This window comes from Urocampus carinirostris, chromosome 3 (assembly GCF_059441175.1).
Source record: "Urocampus carinirostris isolate Australia breed hairy pipefish chromosome 3, RoL_Ucar_1.0, whole genome shotgun sequence".
NCBI lineage: Eukaryota > Metazoa > Chordata > Actinopteri > Syngnathiformes > Syngnathidae > Urocampus > Urocampus carinirostris.
Genome location: NC_142351.1, coordinates 48826582 through 48851728, shown reverse-complemented (window position 1 = coordinate 48851728; position 25147 = coordinate 48826582). Strand labels below are relative to the sequence as shown.

Sequence of the window (25147 nt, the reverse complement as noted above, 5' to 3'; positions counted from 1 at the left end):
ACAACGCTTCGTCCTCCCGTCCCGGCTACCCGACTTATTCTGATCCACGATCACGCTTCGTTCTCTGGCCCCACCTGTCCGCGTCGCCATCTGTCATCGTCCGCCTGGGCTTCCTGTTCCACCTGTCCAGCGAGCACCAGCGAGCAGATTTTTGTTGCCCTGTCCCTGACTTCCCCTATCCCTGAATAGAGCATTGTGTGAAACCTCACGCATTTGGGTCCACCTTTTGTTCCGGCCGTGACAGTACGGACTGACCCGAAATGGACCCAGCGAACGCTCACACAAGCACTGATTCCACCCTGCAGCATTTACAATGGACTGAGGAGGAGGTCCGACGGATGTCGGGTGACGTCCAGGCTTTTTTTCAACAGGTCCAGCATCGGCAGAACCAAATGGCTACGCTCACGGAGCTTCTTACCCGTCATCTGCCGTGACCGGCCCCGCCCGCCGGGGATTCCCCACCAGACGTCCCGTCGCTTTCCCCACCCGTCCAGCCCATAGACTCTCCCGTCATGGGTTTCGCTGAGCCTCAAGTCGGCTCTCCAGAGAAGTTCAGTGGCGATTCTACTCAGACCCGGGATTTCATTGCCAACTGGCGGTTGTCATTTGATCTGCAGCCCAGGCACTCTCCCACCGAGGCGGCCAAGGTGGCGTACACCCTCAATCATCTGTCCGGAAGGGCTTGGCTCTGGGGAACGGCAGAGTTTGAGTGGGGGTCTTCAGCCTGCTCTCCATTCCATCTACTAGCCCAGGAGATGGTAAGAGTTTTCGACACTGGGTCATTTTCGGCTGACGCGTCTAGATCCCTCAAGAGCATCCGGCAAGGACAGCGCACCACTGCCAACTACTCCATTGACTTCCGTACACTTGCCAGCTGCAGCAACCAGAACTCAGAGGCTGACGCCTACCTGCACAGCCTGGCCGATTTCCTAAAGGAGGAACAGGTGTTCCAAGCCCCGCCTGCTAATCTCGATGATGCGATTGCTCGATCGTCGGGTCCATGGGCGACGCCATAGGAGCGGTCGCCCGAGTCGTCCAGTTGCCTGCTTGCCCGGAGGGATTGGCACCACCTCTGCATCCCAGCCACCACCCACGATCCAACATCTGAGGGGCTTTTTCTGTACTGTGGTGGGCAAGGACACCTGGTCTCATCATGACCGTCAAAAGGGGGAGCTCACCGGACGTGTGGAGGAGTCCGACTGAGCTCGGCCCACACCCGGACCTCCAGAAATGCAAGACCAGTGCTCCAGGCCCACCTTCTTAGTTCTGGTTCCACACATTCCCTGTCTGCCCTTGTTGACTCTGGCGCTAAGGCCAACATCCTGGATACGGCCTTAGCCCAGAGGATGGCTCCGGTTCCTGCCCTAGCTTTAGACGGTCACCTGCTGGGCACAGCGACACAGGTTACCGAGCCGGTGAGGATGAGGCTTTCCAGGAACCATCTCGAGAAGATCCGCTCTCACCTGCTCCCATCTCCTCACCAGCCTCTCGTCTTGGGTCATCCCTTGTTGGTTCAGCACAACTGTCACTTCAACTGGCGGACAAGTGCGGTTCTGGAATGGGGGGCTGAATGCCACAAGACCTGCCTACGCATGGCCTCTCGTCACGTCCAGTCCGGAACCACTCCTTCACTGCCTTTCGGTCCAAGGTTCCCGACTGCTGCCACCAACTTCAGGAGGTCTTCAATAAGGCCAAGGCCACCTTTCTGTCGCCGCACCTGGGCGCAAAATCATGCCGCCCTGCTTCGGGTGGTCAGCGCGTGCTCTGTCGGAGCCAGCTGTCCGAGGAATGCCTGCCCGCCTGCCTGCAACGCCCGTCTACCTGCCTGCGACATCCGGCTGTCTGCCTGCGACGCCTAACTGCCTGCCTGCCTTAACGTCCGGCTGTTCTCTTGGAGAGGCTATTTTTCTCATGTGATTGGTCAAAATGGCATTTTTTCAGGAATTCTGTTCTATTGACTTTGAATTAGTTGTGTATAAAACGGGTGACATTGTTTTGTATTTAATCTTTCTTTGTCGCTTTATAAACATTTTAATATATGTTTCCTTTTTGTGTTAACATTTAAGTGGTAATTTTTGTTTATTTTACCCCTTTTTAAGTCATTCATTATAATAGATAATAAATGGTATTGTATGGATTAAACTCCAAAAACAAACCGAAGAGCAATTTGGGAGCCAAAAGAGCTGGCTTTTTTAGTGAGCCCAGCTTAAAAACCCAGTTCATTAAAAAGAGTCGGAATTCTCATCTCTACAACTGACCATTTGATTTAGATTTAATTCATTTAACCTATATTGTTTACTGCTGATATCTTATAATATTGTTTACTGATTATTTTCCTTGCACTTCAACTGTAGGATAAATCTGTTGCTGTTAAGGTGCAATAAATATTACAAGGTTCTAAAACACATCTACCTGTCTGTTGTTGTCTATTCAACTGACTCAAATATTGCTTAGAAAATTTAAAATTCTTTGACATACAACTTTATTTTAAAGCAAGAAAATAATTAGTTTCCATAGAACATCCTTATTTTAATTTTAGAGTAACTCAATAACTAACAATGTTGCTTTTTGGAAGTAGTGAGCAACTATAATTAATAACTTCTCAGAGTAACGTGTCCAACACTGGTTTGAGACCGCACGAAAGAAGATATTTATCGATTTTGTTTGTATTTATCGGGAGTTCCTTGACACGAAACGTAGCTAAAGATACTCTCGGAGACCTTTAGTACAACTGTGTACATTCTGAGGAAAATCAGTTCAGCAGTTTACACACACACACACACACACACACACAAGTATAGATTTATAAAGTGGTTGGGATTTAGAAAGATAGATACCCAATGGTTTTAATTCATTGTAATGAGGAGTCAATGGAAAAATAAGTTGTAGCACTTCAAAATGTTGAGTTAAAACAAACAAGCTTTACTTGTATTCAACACATAATTAGAATCTAGCATCTAATTTTGAGGCTAAATATAGTATTGGTGCCAGTTGCACTCCACGGAGTTTGGTGCCGAAAGAACACTATGGAGCGACATTAGAGCCGCCGGCCACGAGGGAGCGCTTGCAATTGTGCTCATTGGCTGCGATGACACCAGCAAGACAAAAGACAAAACAGAGAATGAAAACACAAATAGCTCACAGCGTGCATGCTTTGTTTTTTTCGCCAACCGGCTGAAAAAGCAGCAAAGGAATCGTATCGGGTTAGTATTGCTTCATACAAAAAGAAGAAAACTTCTGCAACAAAACTACTTTCAATAGGGAGCAAAAACAGATGGTTTTAATTGCGTTACTAATCAGGATACCGAAAAAAATGTAATTGTATTCTGTTACAGTTACAAAAAGAAGACGTATTCAAATAACAGGTGGATAAAATAAGGATAACTTTGTACTATTACAAATTCATTTAAATATATATTTCGTATACATAATGCGCCAATAGACGAAGTTAGTCATTATATCACTGACACAAGAGAGACCGAGAGAGATTGGGTTTACACACACGCAGGATATTCGTTGCGTAAACTGTACAGACCGGCACCTTATCCACCACGCCATGTTTTTAGAGTGTGTTGCGGGTAAATCAATTCTATTTTTGTATGTATTTTATTTCTCCTCCAATGTAGCACTCCTTTCGTTGAACTGGCATGAGCCTGCAGTTTTGTGGAGCTACTAAAGTGTGAGTATTGGGCACTAAGCAGCAAAGTTGCTCGCTGGTGAGACATTCGGGGACATTTAGTAAATTTGATTGATTATCGTCTTTTTGTACTTTGCAGTTAATCACTGTCTACTATTTGATCACCGTATTGTTATGTAATGAGATTGAATAACTTGTAAATTTGAATACTTACAAGTAGTTTAGCATCCCTACTTCAAACAAGTCTTTTTTTGTTTTTTTTGTTTTTTTATTATTTTTTGTCTCTTCATCCTGTCTTTCTTTATACTCTTTTTTATTTTTCCTGTTATTTTCTTTCTTATTTAACTTCCCACGGATCGTTGCGGATGGTGGTACAACTTCAGGCCAGCAGTGGCACTAGCGAGCAAGAAAGCCGATACCGCCGCATTGGAAGAACACTTACAAATGAGAACGCAAAGCAAATGATGAATACAGAGAATTTGAAAACAATTATACTAATAACTCGATAATGCCAAACAACTCGGGGGAGCATGCCTGTCGAGGTCGGCTAAGAATCATTGAACGGGACGTATTTAGATTTCTGTTTGAATGCTCTGGCAGACGGCAAAAAATTAATTGCTCTCACATGAATAATAGAGCGAATCATGAACGGTATTATTGTAATTTCCAATCAGTGCTGAACCACGTCGCCATTCTGCAGGTTTTAACTTCTAAAAGGGATGCGTGGTTTACTCTGTAGACAGCTTGATGTTTTTCAGCTAACAAATCATTAACAATTCTGAAATACAGTAGAAACCAGTAGACCACACTTACAATTTGGAATAAAATACTTTTTCATTCGCTAGTTAGGGCATTTTACCCACCGTACGACATAAACTACAAATTATTTTGCTTGCCCAAAACCTGAAAAAACATTTTTGCATTTGACTGTGTAAGTTACTTGCATCATACATCCTTAAGATGCATGTCAGCTATTAGTCAACTTCATTTAAGATGCTGGTCTGCTTTTGGTTTGCGTCTAGGCCTCTAGCAAAATGTATTTCTCTCTCTCTTCTTTCAGTTCATAGTAAAGTGTGTTTCAGGTTAGTGATTAAATGTAAATTATCTGCACTTATATTGCACAATACAATACTGTATATTTTGTACTGAATTTATAAGCTATGGGTCCCAAGAATTCCGGTGATGCTAATTGGAGGACGAAAATATGAAAACCATGGAGCCGAAGCTCAAAACTATTTAGAGATATGAAGGAGACACACGAATCGTTATCCTCACTTGAGTGTGTTGCCGTAACAAATCTATATTTGGGACAGTTATTGAAATTCAAGAGGCAAGCAGGGAATCTTAAAAGGGCATGACAGAAGTAGTCAGAAAAAGGCTTCTTTGTCATGATTACTGCTGCATTGAGAAAATACAAATTGAAATTGCTTAACAAAATCTGTTACATTTTTAATCTGCCATCGTCGTCTATCGACTTCCCTGCTGCATCCACCCACGACTTCACTCTATCAGTTCAAGTCACGTCAAGCTGAAGGCATTTTTTTCACTAACCTCATTTAAATAATCTAAACATGGAAGAGGGACGATACAGGGTATCTAGGAACCCAAAGTCTAACTGAACAAAACACAAAAGAGCAAGGCTAGACGACGCAGCTTCGGTACAAAGTGTTAAAAACACTAACTAGACCCAAATGAGGAAAACATAAAAGTAAGAAGACATAGAAAAAGCAAGAAAAAAAAAACCAAAAGCTGTAATACACAACCCGGCTACCTAAGGTTTTTTTGTTTGTTTGTATGCTTGTGTGTCTGTCCACCCAAGAAAAGGCAAAAAGAGTTTAGATATGACAACCGTCTTTTACAGGCAGTCGGGTAAGTTAACCTAGATGTCAAAAAAATGTCCTAAAATGCTGACTCAGCACTTTTGGTTTTGTTGAATCAGCACTTTTCTTTCAGAAAAAAAGTTCAAAAGGATGACTGAACAGATGCTTTACAAGTTTTCTTGATTTCTCCTTGAGTTCTTTGCTTCTTGGGGTTAATCTTGTCCAAACAATATGTGCGTATGTAGACAATTACACATTTGGGCTGTTTATACCTAACCTAAGTTTTACTCTTTGGGTTTTCCAGTCTCATGTGCCAATGACCTTGCCTAAAAGGGAAATGCCGCCCAACAAGTGTTTTGCCTTTCAACGCCGGTGATGCTCAAATGGTGCATACATACTGGGATGTCCTGCTAGGGTCCAGCAGTGGGGACATTGAGGAGATGGCAAACTGCACTACTGACTACATTAAGTTCTGCATGGACAATGTTGTTCCTATAAAGACTGTACGCTGCTATGCCAACAACAAGCCCTGGATCACGAGAGACATCAAGTGCCTTCTGAACCAAAAGAAGAGGGCCTTTAAAAATGGTGATCATCAGGAGCTAAAACGAGTACAGAAGGAGCTCAAAGTCCAGCTCCAGAAAGGGAAGGAGCAGTACAGGGGGAAGTTGGAGAAAAAGCTGCTGAACAACAACATGAAGGAGGTGTGGGAAGGGATGAAAACAATTACTGGCTGCAGCACCAAGCAGAGTGTGGCTGTGGATATAGATGTGGGGCGAGTCAACCAGTTGAACAACTTTTTCAACAGGTTTGACCACTCCGCCTCATCCTCACCCCTGAGTTGTGCAGCTGTCCTTCCCCCTCCCCCTCTGGACACTAGCATGGAAGACATCCCCCCACTAAAAATAACTTCAGCCCAGGTGTGTGGGGAGCTGAGAAGGCTACGAACCAGCAAGGCAGCTGGTCCGGATGGAGTATCCCCCCGACTGCTGAAAGCCTGTGCGTCTGAGCTGGGAGACCCTCTACAGTGCATCTTCAACCTGAGCCTTGAACAGGGGAGGGTCCCTCAGCTGTGGAAAACATCCTGCATCATCCCAGTCCCAAAGAAATCAAGACCAGAGGAACTCAACGACTTCAGGCCAGTCGCCCTGACATCACATGTGATGAAGACCATGGAGCGGCTGCTGCAGTTTTATTTTTTTTTTCCTGAGGCTACAGGTCCGTCACGCCATCGACCCACTGCAATTTGCTTACCAGGAGAAGGTGGGAGTGGAGGATGCTATATTATACATGTTACACCGATCCCTCTCTCACCTGGATAGGGCGAAGGGGGCTGGGCTGTACATCGGACACCGTGGTTAGCAGCACAGGATCTCCGCAGGGGACCGTTCTCTCTCCGTTCCTATTCATTCTATATACATCGGACTTTAAGTACAACTCTGAGTCCTGCCATGTGCAAAAGTTTGCAGATGACACTGCGATCGTGGGATGTATCAGAAACGGGCAGGAGGAGGAGTACAGGAAATTGATTCAGGACTTTGTCCGATGGAGCGACGCAAACCACCTGCACCTAAACACCACCAAGACCAGAGAGATGGTGGTGGACTTCAGGAGAACCAGAACTCACCCGGTTCCTGTAACCATCAAGGGAGAATGTGTAGAATTTGTCCAGACCTACAAATACCTGGGTGTGCAGCTGGACAACAAACTGGACTGGACTGCCAACACAGAAGCTCTATGTAGGAAAGGGCAAAGCCGACTTTATTTCCTCAGAAGGCTGGCCTCCTTCAACATCTGCAAAAAGCTCCTGAAAATATTCTATGAGACAGTAGTGGCAAGCGCCCTCTTCTATGCGGCAGCGTGTTGGGGAGGCAGCGTCAAGAAGAAGGATGCCTCTCGTCTCAATAAACTGGCTAGGAAAGCGAGCTCTGTTGTGGGCAAAGAGCTGGACAGCCTAACAACAGTAGCTGAGAGACAGGCACTGAAAAAGCTGAGGTCAATCATGGACAATCCATCGCATCCGCTTCACAGCATTATCTCCGGACAGAAGAGCAGTTTCAGTGACAGACTGCTGTCACTGTCTTGTACTACGGACAGACTGAAGAGATCTTTTCTTCCTCATGCCATGAGGCTCTTTAACTCCACCCGGCAGAGTAAAGGCCCACATTAAACCACACCACCTACATTGGATATTACCGAATCTTACTGCATTATGTGTTCTGTGTAGCACTATTTAGTTACTCTATATAACATGCTAAAGTGGGCATTTGCACGTCACACTGGGTATTTGTATATTGTATTCTTTTGGCTTTATTATTGTATTGTTCTCAGCTCAGGGATGCTGCTGGAAATGTGAATTTCCCTTAGGGGATGAATAAAGTATCTATCTATCTATCTATCTATCTACAAATTTTAGTTTTTTCATGGTTTTGTCTGTGGTACTGGCAGTTTGGAGGGCATTAGGTGATTTCCATAGGTTTCTGTCCCCCGCTTAGGGGCAATTTTAATTCATGATCCGCATCTGGGGTACGGATTAACGTGGTATCCTGATACCCACTGTGAAGTTCTTTTGCCCTGGAATAAGATCAAAAGCTAGGTCATGAGAAGAAGATAAAACAAGCGGGGAATGGGAATGTAATACTTACATAACATCTTATTTCACTTTCATTTCTTTCGCAATGAGTATTAATGGACATTTCGTTGATATATTAGTCATCACAGAGGGTCCTCTTTGGCCTGAGGCCTTTTCTTAGTGAACAAGTACTAAGAAGCCCCCCAAGCTTCTGCTTTATTCCAGCAGAGCACATCATAGTGTTTCCAATCCATATTTCACAGTGTGAAGCCACGTGCATGCCCCGGTGGATGCTGTGTGCATACTGGAATATAAAAAACATTCCTGGATAGGTTAGAAATGAGCTTTCTTTGAGGTGTTAGTATAAACTACATGCATTTTAGTACAAGCAAAATGGACCCGGTGTTTTTGGTCTGATAGAAGATTGAATTCAGCTGCTTGGAGTTGTCAGTGGTCGGAAGATGCAGTAACCAGTTTATTAGAGACCCCACAAAATCACACCCACCAAACAGATGTTTGGCGATTTGGTTGGTATTTAATGCCTTGAAATGAAACCTATCCACAAACACTCAAGTAGGCCTAATGTACAATTGCGTCAATTTTCACGTAAATCGGTTCAGCCATTTCGGAGCCTATAAGTCACATCCAAACACATACATGCACCCACGCACGGACACACACACAAACACACACACACAAATCAGGATTTATAAAGTAGATTATATATACATATATACTGGACTGTCTCAGAAAATTAGAATATTGTGATAAAGTTCTTTATTTTCTGTAATGCAATTAAAAAAACAAAAATGTCATACATTCTGGATTCATTACACATCAACTGAACTATTTCAAGCCTTTTATTTTTTTAATATTGCTGAATTTGGCTTACAACTTAAGAAAACTCAAAAATCCTATCTCAAAATATTAGAATATCATGAAAAACAAGTAGGCTATTCAACTAATCACCTGAATCATCTAATTAACTCGAAACACCTTGCGAGGGTTTCCTGAGCCTTAAAAACACTCAGCTTGGTTCAGTAAACTAAATCACAAGTATGGGGAAGCCTGCTGATCTGTCTGCTGTCCAGAGGACCATCATTGATACCCTCCATCAGGAGGGTAAGACACAAAAATAAATTTCTCAAAGAGCAGGCTGTTCACAGAGTGCAGTTTCAAAGCATATCCACAAAAAGTCTGTTGGAAGGGAAAAATGTGGCCGGAAACGCTGCACAACCAAGAGAGATGACCGCAGCCTTAACAAAATTGTGAAGAAGAGCCGCTTCCAGAATTTGGGGGAGCTTCAAAGACCGTGGGCTGAAGCCGGAGTCCAGGTATCAAAAGCCACAGTTCACAGACGTGTCCGGGAAATGGGCTACAATAGCCGTATTCCCATGGTCAAGCCACTTCTGAACTCAAGACAACGGAAGAAGCGTCTGACTTGGGCTATGGAGAAGAAGCACTGGACAGTTGCAGAGTGGTCCAAAGTCCTCTTTTCAGACGAAAGCAAGTTTTGCATTTCATTTGGAAGTCAAGGCGCCAGAGTCTGGAGAAAGGCTGGAGAGGAGCAAAATCCAAGTTGCTTGAAATCCAGTGTGAAGTTCCCACAGTCAGCAATGGTTTGGGGAGCCATGTCAGCTGCTGGTGTTGGTCCACTGTGTTTCATCAAGTCCAGAGTAAATGCAACTGTGTACCAAGAGATTTTAGAGCACTACATGCTTCCATCTGCTGAAAAGCTCTATGGAGATGAGGATTTCATTTTCCAGCATGATCTGGCACCTGCCCACAGTGCCAAAACCACCAGTAACTGGTGCACTGACCGTGGCATCACTGTCCTTGATTGGCCTGCTAATTCCCCTGACCTGAACCCCATCGAGAATTTGTGGGGTATAGTTAAGAAGAAGATGAAAGACACCAGACCTGCAAATGCAAATGAGCTGAAGGCCGCTATCGAAGCATCCTGGGCATCAATAACACCTCAGCAATGCCACAGGCTGATTGCCTCCATGCCACGCCGGATTGATGCAGTAATCCCTGCAAAAGGATTCCCAACCAAGTACTGAGTGCATCAATGGACATTTTCAAATGTTTGATTTAGTTTTGCTGTTATAAAATTATTTTTTTACTTGGTCTGAGGAAGTATTCTAATATTTTGAGATAGGATTTTTGAGTTTTTTTCAGCTGTAAGCCAAAATCAGCAATATTCAAATAATAAAAGGCTTGAAATAGTTCCGTTGATGTGTAATGAATCCAGAATGTATGACATTTTTGTTTTTTTAATTGCATTACAGAAAATAAAGAACTTTATCACAATATTCTAATTTTCTGAGACAGTCCAGTATATATATATATATATATATATATATATATATATATATATATATATATATACACACACAGTTCTCAGGTCACGATAACAAACCTTCCTGCGTGGAGTTTGCATGTCCTCCCCGTGCTAGCCTGGGTTTGCCCTGCCCTGGTTTCCTCCCACACTCCAAAAACAAGCATGTCAGGTTAGTTGGATGGTCCAAAATGTCCGTAGGTGTGAATGAGCGAGTAAATTGTCCGTTTCTGTGAGCCCTGCGACTGGCTGGCAACCGGTTCAGGGTGTCACCTGCCTACTGCCCGACGATAGCTGGGATGGGCCCCCGCAACCCTACTGGGGATAAGTGGTGCAGATAATGGATTGATATATATATATATATATATATATATATATATATATATATATATATATATATATATATATATATTGAATATTGAAACTTCGTTGTTAGATTATATGTATATTATAGAAATGAAATAAAGCTATTCAAACATATGCAAGACACAACTTTCTATTTAAAAAAAAATCATATTTCCTTTAACAGCGCGTCCGGGACTTTAATTTTAAGTTAAATAACACTGATAAGGGTTTCCCTCAATGTTCTCTGGTTGATTAATGGTATAATACAGCTTCCGTAGGTGCTGTGGAGTGGAGCCTGGCTTTGGCGACATCCAGTGGACGTATCTAAAACAGCAAGTCATTGTTTGGCAACTCTTTGTGGCTTCTCTCAACATTGTCTTGTGGGCCACATAAAATAATTTGAGTGTATTTTACTCCTAATGAAGTTGAAATTGTGAGCCCTTTTCCACCTCGGACATCAAAAATGATTGTGCAGTGCAGTCGCAATTAAAATTTACAGCCGATGACCATTTTTGCACCCAGCAAAAAGAGTGCATCATTTTTAATTAAATTAATGAAGGGTACGGCTATGAATAAAATATCAGCGGCATAAGCATAATTTCTTCTTCCACTTTAACATTCTAGCGCAGCCAACCAGTTCTTTCACAAAGTTTTGATCTTTTTGCAATTTACACCTTTCCGCACGGGACACGGCCTGGCTAATGATTAGCAAGGACGTTTGACACGGGAGCGGTGGAAAAGCACGGTCTCTGCTGCATGAAACTGGGTGCGAGATCACAGGTTGCACGAGCTATCATCGCTACTGTCGGCGAGCGAGCATGCTAGCCAGGCAAAGAGCGATTCCTCATTCTCTTTTCAAGTCTTTCATGCGGTTTCTTCTTGGTTACCATCTGTGTTTCGCACGTTACTGAAGAAACGTATTTAGTGACAGTTACTCGTTACTTCATTAATTACGTTATCCCACAATCACTGACACCCCAAATCAGTGTGTTATTTTCTAGTTAAAAATTACCGTATATACTCACATTGAAGCAGACCACCCAAAACTGCTTAGAAATAATCACATAATTAAAAAAGAAGAAGAAAACGTGTACGTACACCAAGCTGTGGAAACGGTAAAGCCTCCATATTTCTTTGGCTGGCTTGTACAAGCTTGAGAGCTTGCAAACAAACACTTAGCCGAGACACTCAAAATCCATATCTGTTTTGGCTTCAGACCACTCAAAAATGTACGTCTCTAATTCTAGGTCCTTCCCAAAAAGTTATCCTCTTTTCTCCAGTCCTGGTGTATAGGTACTCATTAGTGATATCATTGGGGTGTGGTTTCCAACCACAGTCAGTGTGAGACAAGACTGCATTCTCTCTTCTATTTTATTCAACATCTTCATGGAGAGAATCATGTCCAAAGCTCTAGAGCAAAACGAAGGTATAGTCAGTATTGGGGTACACAAGAACACTAACCTCTGTTTTGCTGATGATATTGCCAGTTTTGCAGGAGACGAACAGGAAATCAGAGATCTGGTAAATCGCAAGAACAAAGCACCAATCCAGTATGGGATGGAATTCAGCACACAAAAAACCAAAGTAATGGCCAACAATCTCAAGGTATCACCGCAAACATCACCATCAACCACAGAGATCTAGAACCTGTCCCCAAATGTAAATGTTTTGGAGCTGTCCTATCAGAGGGGCCAGATCCAGAAATCATGGCTAGAATAGCTCAAACCACAGCCGCATTTGCCGGACTTACAAGAACATAGCAGTGAAATCAAAGATCAGACTCATGCAACTTCCATCTTCCTCTACGATTGCAAGAAGTGGACTCTCACAAAAAACTGGAAGAGAAAATCGAGGCCATGGAGATGCAATTCTACAGGAAACTTCTAGGCATCAGCTACGTAGCCCATGTGACAAACAAAACGGTGCACAACACCGTCACGGGGTACATTGAACAAAGAACTGTTGTCAACTGTGCGTGGACGGAAACTTCAGTGGTATGAATTCGTCACGAGATCAACAGGACTGGCCAAGATCATGAGGAGGAAGAGCAAAGAAGTAACTGGGCCAACAACATTACGGAATGGACTGGTGCCAACTTTGCCACGACCTAAGAACTGGTTAGGGACAGTCAACAGTGGAGAAGGCTGTCCAGAGTTGCGTCCTCATTGGTGCCCCAACGACCCATGCTGTTAAGGGATCCGTGAACCGCGAACCTGGTGTACAGAGACCCCTTGCTACCTCCTGCTTCGCTTAGCGCTGGTTCAATGCTTTGCAGATCTTAAATTGAATTGTTTATATTGTCATTAATAATAACTTATCGTGCAGATACGACACAACAAATGCTGGTTTGGGGGCAGATTGTATGTGTATGTGTTGGGTGGGCGTGACTGTAACAGGATGGTATATGCTGTTAAACAGTAGGCATAAGTCAATGTGGCCACCAAAGCACGGCAGCTAGCTTTTAGAACAGGGGTCGGGAACCTTTTTGACCCAAAGAGCCATAAAGGCAAAACATTTTTTTTAAAGGAGGAGAGAGAGAGAGATATGCACCATATATGTTAAGACAAAATACAACTTAAACAGTCATACCCACTCTGGAGCTACATTCTGTACGGTTGTATTTTAATTATCGCGTAGACCTGGCCCAATTTGAGGATCACCAAATCCAGCGTGTAGCTTGGCGGACGCTCTCTAAATCGCTCTTTCACACTGAATGGAGAAGCCTTCCAATTTTGTTGTACTTTTGTGTCATGACAATAAAGACAAATTGTTCAACTGTAATTCTTTGGTCAGTGTTTTTATTTGTAGACATATAGTTGTTATTGTGTTACAGTCGTATAGTATCAGTGTACCAATTTGTTGTTGTTGGTTTATCTCAGACTTTTCCATTGTTCCATTGTTATTGTAAATTAACATAAACAAATCCTGAACATACTACATAGGTGCATTTTGAAACATCCACAAGACATTGATTAGTTTTTTTCTGATGATATCCTTTCACACGGCGGTGCAGTGGTTAGCGCCTGTGCGGCACAGTTCTGAGGTCATGAGATCGAACCTCCTGTGTGGAGTTTGCATTTTCTCCCTGTGCTTGCGTGGGTTTCCTCCGGGCACTCCGGTTTCCTCCCACATTCCAGAAACATACAGGTTAGGTTAATTGGATGGTCCAAATTGTCCCGAGGTGTGACTGAGCGAGTGAGATGTCTCTCTCTGTGTGCCCTGCGACTGCCTGGCAACCAGTTCAGGGTGTCCCCTGCGCACTGCCCAAAGATAGCTGGGATGGGCTCCAGCCCCCCCGCGACCCTACTGAGGATAAGTGGTGCAGATAACGGACTGACTATTGTTCTATCTCACACATATTTGCCTATTTATCCTAACATTATTTTTTCTCTTTTACGTCTAATATTACATGTTTTATACGAAAGTGTCAAGTCGAACTTTGTAAACAATGTTCACTACGTTGTTATAAATGACTATAAAGCCTATTTTATTCTTTTCCACTCTGTCCTATCCTATCCCGCCCCATTCTATTCTATTCCATTCCATTCTATTCTATTCTACTCAGTCATATCCTAATGAGCCATATTCTGGCTCATTCCATTCTTTTCCACTCTGTCCTATCCTATCCCGCCCCATTCTATTCTATTCTATTCTATTCTGTCATATCCTATCCCGCCCCATTCGATTCGATTCAAATCTATTCTATTCTATTCTATTCTATTCTATTCTATTCTATTCTATTCTATTCTATTCTATTCTATTCTATTATGCCAGGCAACACAGACTTACTTACTTACATCAGTGGTGGCTTTACTAATTGAAACGAAAATCAACTGTATAAAACTGTACAATGTCTATATTTGAAAGAAGGAGAAAAAATGATGTAAAAGGTAAATATCACCAATCACTGATGTATTGCAAGTCTTCTTTGTGTCTACGTGTCCGCGTTATCCTATCCCTGGTGGCCAAGTTATGCACATCAGAAGACGATACATTAAATTACTTATCACGCCCAAAATATTTTATTTTCTATATTCTTTTCAGTGGAAAAATTGCTTTTTTGTTTTCATATTTTTGAAGATGACATAGAGTTATTATTTCCTGATCCGTATCCCCTGACCCATTACTTTTAATGTGGAAAGACAATTTGAGATACAAGATTTTGAAGCGTGGTCACTGGAGAAATTCAACTAGTTGATTGAGGCCCTACTGTATTTACAGCACTTGCATTATCTTGTCAAACAATTCCAAATGCTACTTAAACTGTTTTCTTTATTTTTCCCGGTTTTCCTATCTGCTCATTTCGAATGATTTATTACCCTCTCATTTAAACAACATAAGCTCATTTGGAACGTCTCATTATTATGTTTTGGCCTCCCCCGCATGCCTTGTTGTGCTTAATGTTTAGGCCGGCCATTTATTTTCCTTGTCGGATTTAACGAATATTATGCCGTCGACATTTTAATCCCCGACAGCGGCTCGATTTTCCCGTTGGCTACAGTATGTTCCCAACTCCCCTCAATAATTGTATTTGCCATCTTCATGTTCCACAGCACCCAAATATTTGCTGGTTTCTCCAGACAACCTCCTGATTGATGTGTCAGTGCCTCAAAAATGCGAGGGCTTTAAAGTTCACGTAGGGCCTATAAATATTATATAAATAGAGTCCTTATCCAACCAAACCTCATATGACAAGCTATTTAATTAGTCTTCATTCCGTGTAAGTGTCAAACATCAGCAAGGCACGCTCTTTACACATTCCCTTTACCTTTTCGGCTGTATAATGTGTGCAACTTCGTGAAAGACGCCATTGAATGAAAAGTTCATTGGTGACCGGATGCCCTTAGCACCCCTTCTCCATCTAATCTGCTTAAGCTTTCAATTTGTTTTTCTATGTATTCTTCCTTGCAGCTAATCAATAATCCTCCCAACTGCAGCGCTTCAGTGCTTTAACACATTGCCTACCGCTCATTGTAGAGCTCTCAAGACAGGAGCAACAATTGCAGTCTTATTTTTATCATTTTGAAAGTCATTTTAATTTTGGGGGAATCGTATAAAAAAACAACAACAAATACTCAGTATTTTCATCAATAAATTAATAGTGACTAAATTGAAATGGTAATTTTCTTGACTCGTTCATAACATATAAATACATTTTCAGAAGCATTGTCCTTGAGTGACAAAACATAAAAATATGTTGGTTTTTTTATTTAATTTGAAAAGACAATTTCAAAGGCTTTGGCGCTGCTGATCAGTAAGCATCAAGCCTCTGGGAATGATTTCAGTATGATAAATCACCACTAGATGGCGGGGAATGGCTTTGAGCAGATCCTTGTCCACACATCGAAGATCCCCCTCTTTTTCATGTTGCTTCTTCTATTCAGCGAAGAGTTTGTGGGCAGCCCCCAAGTAACCAAATCGTGTGATCGGGTCTCTGGAAACATCGGGCACTGAAAAACATCTTGAAAAGTTCATGCATCGTTCATGCATAAGTTCAGTGTTAAAAATAAAATGTTACTGTTCAAGCAATGTGCCCTTGTGTTTATGGAAGTCATTATTTAGATATTGGAAGTATCACAAATGCAAAAAAAAAGGTCTGGCATGAAAGTTCTGCTTGAAACGCTTCTTTTCACGAAAAGCCATTATCTCTGAAGTTTTCTTGGAAACGAACATTTTCAAGAAACTTTAGTTTGACTGATTGTTACCAACCCCAGGTAAAAGCTAGAAACATACTATTTTTTATCATGAAAGATGAGAGTTCAAGCTTTCTTTTGATATGTCTGGGCTTATATAGTTACAGAAATCAATGTTCTGTAGGCCTTTGAAATGAGTCGAAATGGCAAAAATTGTCTGATATCAGCACTTCCCGTTGGAGGGAAATGAAAAAGGAATTCTCATCAGTGACGTCCAGTCAGGCGAGGCAAGTGAGGGTGTGCCTCACCTGTGATCATGGAAATGTAAACTCAAATATAATAAATGGTTACATTCATTCACAGTTAATGGTGGGGCACTTTGTTTGAGGTTTCCTTAAAAAGTTGAAAGTAGAATATTTTCTCTATTAAGTGTAAACAATAGTTCAACTAGCCTTTATAATTGTTTTTCAACCGCGCCTATCCGCATTCATCTTACTTTGAGCAATGCTGTTCTGGGATGTGCAACACATTAGGTCGGATGAAAGGGGTGTGGTAGGTTGGAGAGTGATTTTATGCTTATTATCAGTTTTTTGTGTAATGTAGGTTGAAAATGGTGAAATTAAGAAAATGCCCGTTTCTAGTAGAGTCCAAACGTAAACCCAAACCTATATAAAAGAGTTTATTCGACCTCATCTAAGAAATGCACATACTCGATAGTTGAGCTGTGATAGTGATGTTAGGGGCCCGTGGTTGCCCGGGATGGAAAATGCGCAAATTTGGCCAACCCGCTGTTCATCTGTGGTATTCATTATCCATTATCGATCAGTTCATAATACGCTACAAAGCTCAGGAGCCGGGACTCTTACTCTCAACCAAAAGGCTAAGCTAAGGTCCCAGAATTAAGATTTGCTGCGAATGCACCGAAAGATTTATTCGAAATGAAGAGAAACTACGCTGACGGGGATCCATGTTCACCCCCTTGACGTCACGAGCACAAATGACGTGTGCTCGGCATTCGCGCTGTTTATACGCGGAGAAAGGCGTTTGACTGTCACACGCGTAACACGCTAATTTCACGTAATAACACCGCGATACAGGCGCAGAACATGCTATTACCATGCTCCACCCACGATTACCCGCTGAAATTTCCCGTCCTACCCATGTGTAACCACGCCCTGGCCGCGGCCAGAGCACGTCGTTCCGCGTAATTTCTGCGTCATTACCTCGTGTTGACCACGTGTGCGGCACGCGGTTTAACACGTGCTCAAACTTTTGAGCAGCTCAAAAGTTTTGAACGCGGCCAACCACGTGAAAATTTCCGACCGCGAGTAAAGCACTGCTCTATCTCGTCTATATGGCGGTCTCAAAACGTCCAACAGCGCTCAACAGCATCTGGTTCAGCCTCAGTACGCTCGTGAAAGGCTGTGTGTCCCCGCTCTGAAGATTTGAGCAGCGCCAAATCATTTCGCGCTGCCACCCGCGCGCGAATTTCCGACTGCGTGTTAAGCACCGCTGTATCTCGTCTGAATGGCGATCTTAATGCGTCCAATGGTGTCCGCCTCAAAGGCAGAAATTTCTGGCCGTGATTCAGCCGCAAATGTCTGTGTGACCGGCCCCTTAGGCTAGTAGATGGCGGCAGAGAATTACAACGGTTCAAATTCGGGAAAGCACCTTTAAAGTTATTTCACGTTCTTTTTTAAAATTTGCTGAATTTTTATATCATGTTACAAAAATGATTAATGCGATTAAAATGTAACATATTACTGTGTTGAGTGTCTGCAGAGTGAGGCACGGAACTATTTTGTCCCATGACAGAGTGCAATAGTGAGACCAAGCTAACAGTAATTTTTTCTCATTGCATGGACTGTCATGGTTGCCAAGGCGCCCAATTGGCCGCGACCGTGTGTGTCACGGTTGCCAAGGTGCCCAATTAGCCCCGCCCATGTGGTGCCAGCTGCAGCTCGTTGAGAGATTGGCTTTCTTTCTATATCAAGCTCAGCGCTCTCTTGCTTTCTTGGTCAGCCCGTCAAATGAACTTTTGCCCCACAAGACGTGAGCTCTGACTCGGTCCTATTTTCCTTCAGTCCGTTATTGTTCCCGTTTTTTTTTCACCCATTTAATTTCGTGTTCCAGTTTTGTTTCCGTCTATTTTTGTCCTGTTTATTATGTTCTCCAGTTTTCGTTCCCGTCTAGTTTCTCCTGTTGGTTATCGATATCCTGATTTGTTGTCAATCCTGTCTGTCCCTTCCTGTCCGGTATCGACCCCATCTGTCCGATATCAACTCGGGCAATTGGAATCGGTCTTGTCGGTCTCTGCCTTCCTGTCTTTCCGCGCCAGACCGGCTACCTAATGTGCTTGACTCCCCACTTCCCGTAAAATAAAGGCTTGTGTGAGAACGTCACGCGATTGGGTCCTGATCCTCTTCTGGTTCTGACATGGACTTTTTTTTATAATGGAGAGTCAACTATCCATTGATATTTTAATTCAAAATGAGCAGCACGTAGAATTCATTGATAAGTGAAAATACGTTATTTTTGTAAGCTACAGTTTACATATTCCTTTCTTGCTCTGCTAATAAAACAATGAATAAGATGTAGGTTAATTTATTCATAAATATGACACAAAACCTCACCGCACATCGGCGATTCTCACTCATACAATCATTAAAGCCCAACATCGTTTTTGAACATTTAATAAATGAAGTGTCGGGGACAAAATAGAATAGTTGTGCCTTGAGATGCTATTTGAAGTTTTTGGAAAGTACAGAGGGTGTCACGGAGGCTGAGTGTGTAGCGCGACCGTGGCACAGTTTTTAGGTCATGGGATAAAAACCAGCTACCAGCCTTACTGTGCAGAGTTTGCATGGTCTCCCCGTGCTTGCGTGGTTTTCTTCCAGGCAATCGTGTCTCCCACATTCCAAAAAACATGCATGTTAGGTTAATTGGCCATTCCAAATTGTCCCTAGGTGTGAATAAGTGAGTGAGTTGTCTGTCTCCTGTGCCTGGCTGGCAACCAGTTCAGGGTGTCCCCAGCCCACTGCCAGAAGACAGCTGGGATGGGCTCCAGCACCCCCGCGATCCTAGTGAGGATAAGCGGTGCAGATAATGGATGGATAAATTAATCCAAATATTCTCATTACAAGCCAGGAACAGTCAGCCATGGAGAAAGCTGTCCAGAGTTGCGTCCTCAGTGGTTCCCTTACAACCCAGGTGGCGAAGGAATCCATGAACCCGGACGTAATCTGTTATACTCAACAATTCTATAGACAAAAACACAGAAGAAAATAGAAACATTGGCCGTTTTTTTTTCCATTTTCCTCATGCTGAGGTTTTTGAGTTTTTCCTTGCCCTCATGCTGTGTCAAGATCAGGGGATGGTGTAATAATAGTCTGCAGCCTGTATATCCATTTGACACCTCTTATACAGATAAACATGACATGATAAGTCAAATTTATCTGTAAGATGACTTGTAAATGTATTCTTATGAGTTCTTGTTGCATACATATCAAACATATTAATGAAGTTCAGATCCCTTACCAATAGCATTTCTGTTGTTGTAACGTCTCGCCTAGCACGTGGATTAACTGCGCCCTCTGCAGGTGACTGCCCCTTATGATAACCATCCCATAGTTCAACCCAGAAAGTAAACTGAGTTTGGTGCGCGTATGCGTGCCTATGGCTGCTCGCTCGCTCGCTTGCTTGCTTGTTTACTTGGTAAATGGAGAGAATGACTAAAAGCGCTTAACAGCAGGAAACGTGTGGGAGATGCAAGTGCTTCATCCCCCACAGTTGCTCCAACCCTGCTAACAACATAACCTTGGTGCATAAAAAGTCACATCAATGGAATCCAAATGATTTGCCTGATGGCCTTAAATAGAAGTGCATGTGCATGAAGCAAATTTTCCCCGTTTTCAAAACAGATCATCTCAGAAAGGGTGTCTGGTGTGCTGGGGTTAAGTCTTAAAAAAATACCACAAAATGAAATGGTATTAATACTGGTTGTTTTGTTTTGTTAATTCAGTATATATATATATATATATATATATATATATATATATATATATATATATATATATATATATATATATATATATATATATATATGTTCTGTCACGTTGCCATGGTGCCCAATTGGCCCCACCCACAGACACCGGCTGAAACGCGTTGACAGGTTGCTCACTGGGAGTACTTAAATGCGGTCCTTTGAGCCATTAGTTGTCAGAGCATCTGTGAAACTTCTGCAAGACTCCTGTTAAACTCCGTGTGATATGCCTAGTTCTGTGAATTTGCCTGTGTTTGATCCTGTTTTATTTTTGGTCTGGTCTGTTTGATTTTGACAAATCTTTTTTTCGGATTTCAATCCACTTCCGCGACCATCGATCCCCTGATCGAGTGTGCGCGCATTCCTCTCTCCCTAATAAACTGAGTATGTTACGCGATTGGGTTCTCCTTTCCTGTAATGGTCCGTGACATATGGATAGATAGATATATAGATGGATAGATGGATAGATGGGATGAATTTCCGTTTTGGTTGTTTGTTTCTTTTCAGATTGCAAGTTTGTTTTCAAATTAAAGATAACAAATGTTAAAAAGCAGTCTACTCTAATCTGCTGATATTTTGGGGAAAATAGGTGTAGATATTTTTCTTCCTACTACATAAACGTCTCCCCCTTTTGCATTATGTCTATGGACTCAAGTGCCAAACCCTACCCCCACAAGACAACTCTTTTATTCTTTGTTGATTAGATTACCAGAGCCGACGGACATGGTTTTCCATTGTAATTCTAAAAAAAATCTAAGACCGTGTTCTCGTGTCATGAGAGAACGATGATTGATGATTCCTGATCATAAAATGTTTAGTTTGAGACATTTACCAAGAGGCGTACCCAGCAGAAAATTAAGCATTAAGCAACCAAATATTGGGTTTTCTTGTTGTTAATCACATCAAACAATATTTGCCATCTCTTTTCAACTCAATTCCCCTTTTTCCCCACACGATTTCTCCATTGTCAGGAATGAGAGTTTCTCTTGTCAACAATGTTCTTTATGATTTTGTTTGATTCAAGTTTACTTGTCATGTAAATAAAATGTAGTTTGTTGACTTAAAAAAAACACCTCCTGGATGCAACTGGGTCGCATCCTCGGTTATATATCCTTTGTTCATTGAGTGTTTCGGGTCTCGCGACATCAGACACTCTCGCCTAGGTGACCCAGCCTCGACTTGGGTCCCACCAGCAACCCACCGATCTGCCCTTTTGAGCCAGAGCCACCTATTGGCTTTTTTTACGGCTTTGCTCCTGGATTCAATGGCTTTCTTTTTGGCTTAGAGCAAAGGTGAGGAATTATCTTTTTTTTTCCGAATGCGTATCAAAAATCCTTGTCGATTTGTGTGCCTGCAGTAACTTGTTTTTTTCAATAAATTGTACATACAGCAAGTAATAGTTGTTTTTAACAAATATAAGAATAGAAATATGTGTTGCATCATATACAGTAATATGTCTTCCATGCCCCATTTAAAATAGAATCAAATGAAATTTATTGTCAGAGTAGCAAGTGAAATACACAACGGAATCAAAAAGTGCCATCCTGAGGGTGCAAAACATTTGCAAGATACAATACCATAGCTCAGTCAATTAGTTGGGTGTAATAGTATGAAAATAAGTAATTATTAAAAAATGTATAAAAAATATTATATTGAAAAATTATCTTAAAACACGGATAAACCCTTCTCATTGTTTTAACAAGTCTTTGTTCTATTCGCGCCCAGTTTTTTTAAACAAAGCATTCTGATTGTGTTTGTGGAAAATAAACCACCTGTTTTTCCCTGTGTCAGGAGGCGGCCATTTTACATGTTACTGTCCGCTTAAAATGGCATCACAGCTCCACACCTGGCTCAAAGAAAAAACAATGGAGGCTCACCTGATTTCTGATGCTATGTTAGCCAAACCCTGAGCAACTTTGATGTCATACATGGAGTGGAAAAATTGCTGCCCACATGAAATGTATAAAAACAAGGTGATTTTGGTGCTTGATTCAGTTCTCACAAACACAATATTGACTAAGGCCTTTGTGCGTAGTTGCTGGTAAACTCTTCCCTTGACTTCCTCTTTTCATGGTTTGAAGCTGGTGTCTTTGAAAGTTCATTAACATATTCTGTGAGACTCTGGGCGAGTTTTTTAAAGCTCTTGTGGCAAATTGTCGGGTTCTCGTCGACACTGCAAGTTCTCAAGTTTGTGACTGGATGCTCTCATACTGCTGACATAAATGAGCTTGGAGCATTTCAAATTTGAGGTAATTACTTCAACGAATTGCACGTCTTCTTTTTCACTTTTCTCTCCTCACCTTATTGACAAGTACTGGAATTATCAAGAGCAACACACTTGGCTACCTTGGAAAACACAACTTAAATCATCATAGGATTTGTATGTCATAATGTACTGTATTGATAGACAATTTTAACATAACAGCTTTTGTGCCATATTTTGCATATTTTGATGCCAAAACACACGGGACGAATGATACACACATAATCTGGTTTACTCGCTAAAAAGCCTTGTGTGTGTTGACTGATTTGCACAGGGACATTTCCATTTCATTTTCTGCCCTCATCGCCAAAACAACAGTTGTATCCGTCCATATGTAGTGCAAGTCTACGCTTCTGGCAAGCCACATGCTGCACACCTAGTAAAAAGACAGCAATGGAGACCACTTTTCGGGCAAGAGCAAACAAGCACGTTACTTCGTTGATCACGGTAAGTGACAGGAATCATATACCTTTAAATTAAACTCCAAAGTAAAATGCGGAAACAATGTTTATATTTGTGATGACATCGCCCGTGGATGCTTCTCCTATGGGATTGCTCGCAAAGCGTTTTTTCGATCGTTGTAGAGGGTTCTTTCGGATTGCTCCAATCAGCACCCAGAAAACAGAGGACAGTTTTCTGATTGGTGCGACTATACCAGCTTTTAAAGTGACGCACACATTTTGCGTTGTATGCAAAAAGCCGTGGAAATAATTAATAGAAGAAAAGTCGGCAGTGCGCCGAGGACACGGAAGTCGCATTGTGATATGGTGAAGGAACACTGTTTTGTGATATTAAAATCAAATCTAATATATTGTAAATGTAAATCTATCTAATGTAAACTAAACTTCTTTAAAAATCCTGATTTGCTCATGTTTTGTGTGCGTGTGCGCGTGTGTGCGTTTGTTCGTATGTGGCATATAGGCTCTGAAACGGCTGAACCTATTTTTGTGAAAATAGACACAGTTGTTCTTTAGGCCCCTGCAAGTGCCTTGAGCTAGGTTTTGTGTCAAGGCACCCCCAATAAATACCAACAAAATTGATAAACTCGATGTTACGCTTCGGGTTCCACAAAATGTTGTAGGTTTTGCCCCAGCCAAGGCTCGAACCTGTGACGTCCCAATCCCGGGGGAGGGCACCCAAGGCTACTGAGGTGGTCACCAATCACTGCTCTGCACTGCCTGATATCTGAAACTTGCTCCTTGCGGGTGTGAAAATAACGTTTTTCATAGATTTTATCTAAGCATCAAACATCACATATTGAAATTGAATGTGCTAAAGTATTAGTTTTTGTCTGGAAAGTGGGTTTGGTGTTTTTGTCGAATTTTGTCTAAAATATATATTGTGTAGCTCTCTTTCAAAAAAAAAATAAAAAAAAAAAAAAAAATATATATATATATATATATATATATATATATATATATATATATATATATATATATATATATATATATATATATATATATATACATATCCTTTTTTTTTTTTTTCTGTTATAGCTCTTGAGGTTTAGGAAGGTTCCTAACTTCTGCTCTACAGCTTCTGAGGCAACACATTCCCTCAAGTCTATTCCTTCATTTGAATTCATTCAATCTATTGAGTATAGCCGTTCTCTCAATCTCTGATTTGTGGTGTTTGAAATTGTACAATTGCGATTTATTCCAAGAACACCGGGTAGAAACATATGTTAGCCTAGCGAGGGATGGGCGCCACCAGGCTGTACTTGCCCAAGACACACCACATAAAATGGTGCCCCTACGAACTTAGTGGTTAAGGGATCCATCCAACCAGTCCTGTTGAATTTCATGAGAACGCACGCGACTAACAGCAATAATCATGCCACTAATTTTCACACTAAAGAATTAAAGGCGGAATAAAAACCAATTAAGACTCACCATTGAAGTTCCAAAGGGGCAAAAGCCCTCCGAGTCCATCACTGATGTTACTCATGTCGCATGTCCCGCGGTTAGTTCCACCGTGTTTTCCTTTCTACACTCCTTCTTCTTCTCACAATAAGCGTGTTTTCTTTTCTCTGAGCAGCTTCGGAAGCCAAATAACGAAGCAGACACAAGCTTATTTGCGTGCGCCGCTCTCAGTCTTGGCAGACAGTTGACCCGATGGAGCGCGCTCACCTCTCATGATTCATCTTCGTGCGCGCAGCATCCACAAGACACTAGGATCCTTGCTCGAAACGAGCGCGCACAAATGCTCGGAAATATGAACAAGTCCAAGAAAACATTATGGGGAAATAGTGAGGGGGGGGGGACATGTGAAGGTGCGCCCTTGCAAAAGCGGGTGAATAAGATGCTGAGCGCACGCGAGGTAGAGAGACGGGGGGTGGGGGTGGGGGGGTCGTGTGACGTAGCAAGCCCCATTCTGCACTTTTAGAATGTTTTTATTTCTTCCTGAACTTTTGGGGTGTAACATCTAAATGACATTTTATGCCTAAAATACATGGGTGCGATTAAAGGGACAGTGTGTCATATTTAGTGCCTCC

At 42.1% G+C, this 25147-nt stretch overlaps 1 protein-coding gene across 1 annotated transcript in view; it reads right to left on the bottom strand.

The window, feature by feature from the left end:
• Nucleotides 1–24925, bottom strand: part of chrm4a (cholinergic receptor, muscarinic 4a) — a 61254-nt gene extending 36329 nt beyond the window's left edge. Inside the window, exon 1 of the mRNA XM_088332177.1 lies at nt 24546–24925. Within this exon, the coding sequence (XP_088188303.1) occupies nt 24546–24600 (55 nt within the window). The 5' untranslated portion in view covers nt 24601–24925. The remainder of the gene's footprint in view (nt 1–24545) is intronic.
• Between the last annotated feature and the right edge of the window lie 222 nt (nt 24926–25147).